At 43.1% G+C, this 2,948-nt stretch overlaps 1 protein-coding gene across 1 annotated transcript; it reads left to right on the top strand.

The window, feature by feature from the left end:
• Window positions 1–714: 714 nt before the first annotated feature.
• Window positions 715–2,073, top strand: LOC107493841 (uncharacterized). The gene has a single exon (XM_016114876.1). It carries the CDS (start codon window positions 715–717, stop codon window positions 2,071–2,073), a length of 1,359 nt encoding a protein of 452 aa, XP_015970362.1.
• Window positions 2,074–2,948: the final 875 nt, after the last annotated feature.

Genomic DNA, 2,948 nt, shown 5'->3' with positions numbered 1-2,948 from the left:
AGAACCGTGAATGAGGTATCAACTAGTAGTGAAACCACCGCTCTAACTCAATCCTTGAATGAGATGACATCCATCTTGAAACAACTCCAATTGAACCAACAACAATCACAACCTCAATCATACCAACAACACCCTCCACCACCTCAACAACACAACCAACAATTGGTCCCTCAAAGAGTATGTGGCATTTGCTCTTGCTACTCTCACTACACGGATGAGTGCCCAAGCCTTCAAGAAGACAATACCTTGGCGGCTACCCATAATTTCTATGATCGCCCTAATCAAGGGTACTACCAAGGCGGTAATTCTAACCAAGGGCACCCTTATCAAGGAGGAAGCTACAATCAAGGGAGTGGGTACCATAATCAAAATTGGAGAGACAATCACCAACAAGGAAATAGGGACAACAACAACAACGGAGGAGGTCAAAGATGGAGCAACAACTCACAAAACCTCTCACAAAACCGACCATACAACCAACAAAATCAACCATACAACCAACAAAACCCACAAAAAAACTATCAAACATACCAACCACCACATCAAAGACCGCCACCCAACCAATCACAAGCTCCCCAACTCGCATATACAACCACCCCCTCCAACCAAGACGAAACACTCCGGACCATTATCCAAGGCCAAAAGGAACTACAAAACACACTCGCTTCCGGTCTTACCGGCCTCACCTCTACACTACAAGCTCTTCTTGCACGCATGGATACACCCTCAACTTCCACTCCTCAACCCCCAATCCAAAGTGTTATTCCCTCTCAACCTCAACCAAATCCAAAGGGGGGCATCAATGCCATCACCCTTAGATCCGGTACGCAATTAAAAGGGAAGGAAGTAAAGGACTCAAGTCCTATCACAACCGCCCAAGAAGAGGAGAGAGTAGATATAGAAGAAGTAGTGGAAGAGGAGACACCACAAGCCATAGTTGAGGATGAAGTCCAACCAACAAGGGAGACACCCAAGGCCAAAAGAACCTTGGAAGAAGAAGTTGCTCAACCACTTCCATTCCCACCACTTGCGAAGAAAGCTAAAAAGCGCATAGAACTCGACCCCAAAATGGTGGAAGTGTTCAAGAAAGTTGAGGTAACCATCCCCCTCTTTGATGCTATCCATCAAGTTCCTAGATATGCTAAATTCCTCAAAGACTTATGCATACATAAGGATAGAATTCTTGAATTGGAAATTATCCCATTGGGGAGTTCGATTTCCGCTTTAATGGGAACATTGCCCGAGAAGTGTGATGATCCGGGCCCTTGTATGGTCACTTGCACAGTCAATGGAGTTCAATTTAGAGATTGTATGTGTGACCTTGGAGCATGCGTTAGCATCATGCCACTATCCGTCTACCACGTATTGAACTTACCACCACTAAAAAGGTCGACGGCAAGATTTGTCCTAGCGGATAAAAGCATAATAACCGTAGCGGGTGTTGCGGAAGATGTATTGGTGAACATAAAAGGGTTGATATTCCCCATTGACTTCTATGTCCTTGAAATGCCATCAAGCGAAACCGAGAGAGCATCGTCTATCTTACTTGGAAGGCCATTCTTGAGGACTTCTAGATTTAAACTTGTTGCTTACTCGGGGAACTACTCATTTGAAATAGATGGGAGAATTGTAAGCTTTAGCCTAGAAGAAGCAATGAAGCATCCACCGGAGAACCATTCTTTATTTCGGTGTGATCCAATCGATAACATAGTGGCCGAAGTACATCTAGCAAAGTTAGATGAGAAGTATATGGTTGAAGAAGCAAATGAAAAGTCAAGCGAACTAAAGACCATACATCATGCAAATCATCCGGAAACTCAAACTTCAAAGAATAACAAAAAGATGGAATTGAAGCCACTACCACCTCACCTAAGGTATTCATACCTTGATGAAGCCCAAGAGCTACCTGTGATAATTGCACAAGAGCTAACCCCTCAACAAGAAGAGAAATTGCTGAATGTATTGAGGAAAAACAAAAGGGCAATCGGGTGGAGTTTGGCGGATCTAGTGGGAATAAGCCCCAAAGTATGTGAGCACCGCATATTCCTTGAAGAAGGAACAAGACCGGTCTGACAACCTCAAAGGAGGCTTAATCCAACCATTCTTGAGGTAGTAAAGAAAGAAGTCACTAAGCTACTTGAAGCGGACACCATCTATCCTATCTCGGATAGCGAATGGGTAAGCCCGGTCCAAGTAGTGCCCAAAAAGTCCGGAGTGACAACAATCAAAAATGAAAGTGGTGAACTTATAGCAACAAGAGTGCAAAATTCTTGGAGAGTATGCATAGACTACCGAAGATTGAATGCAGCCACAAGGAAAGATCACTTCCCACTACCATTTATTGATCAAATGCTTGATCGATTAGCCGGTAAATCATATTATTGTTTTCTTGATGGCTACTCCGGATACTTCCAAATTCATATTGCTCTAGAAGACCAAGAAAAAACCACATTTACTTGCCCCTTTGGGACGTATGCTTACAAGCGTATGCCATTCGGCCTATGCAATGCACCGGCAACGTTCCAAAGATGCATGATGAGCCTATTTGCGGACTTTCTAGAGCAATCAATGGAAGTTTTCATGGATGACTTTAGTGTGTATGGTGATTCATTTGAGCATTGTTTAGGTAACCTTGAAAAAGTCTTAGAGAGATGCACCAAAACAAACCTTGTTCTAAATTTTGAAAAATGTCATTTCATGGTCAAACAAGGAATTGTTTTGGGACACATAGTATCAAAGGAAGGCATCTCCATAGATCCGGCAAAGATAAATGTCATATCCAGTTTACCTTACCCCTCCTCCGAGAGGGAAGTCCGTTCTTTTCTTGGACATGCAGGATTTTACCGGAAATTCATCAAAGACTTTAGCAAGGTGGCCTTACCTCTCTCTCGATTACTACAAAAAGACACCGAATTTGAGCTAAGCAAGGAATGTATGGAAGCATATGA

The sequence above is a fragment of the Arachis duranensis genome, unplaced genomic scaffold (genome assembly GCF_000817695.3).
Source record: "Arachis duranensis cultivar V14167 unplaced genomic scaffold, aradu.V14167.gnm2.J7QH unplaced_Scaffold_37427, whole genome shotgun sequence".
Lineage (NCBI taxonomy): Eukaryota > Viridiplantae > Streptophyta > Magnoliopsida > Fabales > Fabaceae > Arachis > Arachis duranensis.
This window is presented reverse-complemented; position numbering and strand designations above follow the sequence as displayed.

Excerpts from the sequence above, each read along its gene's own strand:
- LOC107493841 (XM_016114876.1), top strand. The coding sequence starts at position 715 with ATGGATACACCCTCAACTTCCACTCCTCAACCCCCAATCCAAAGTGTT.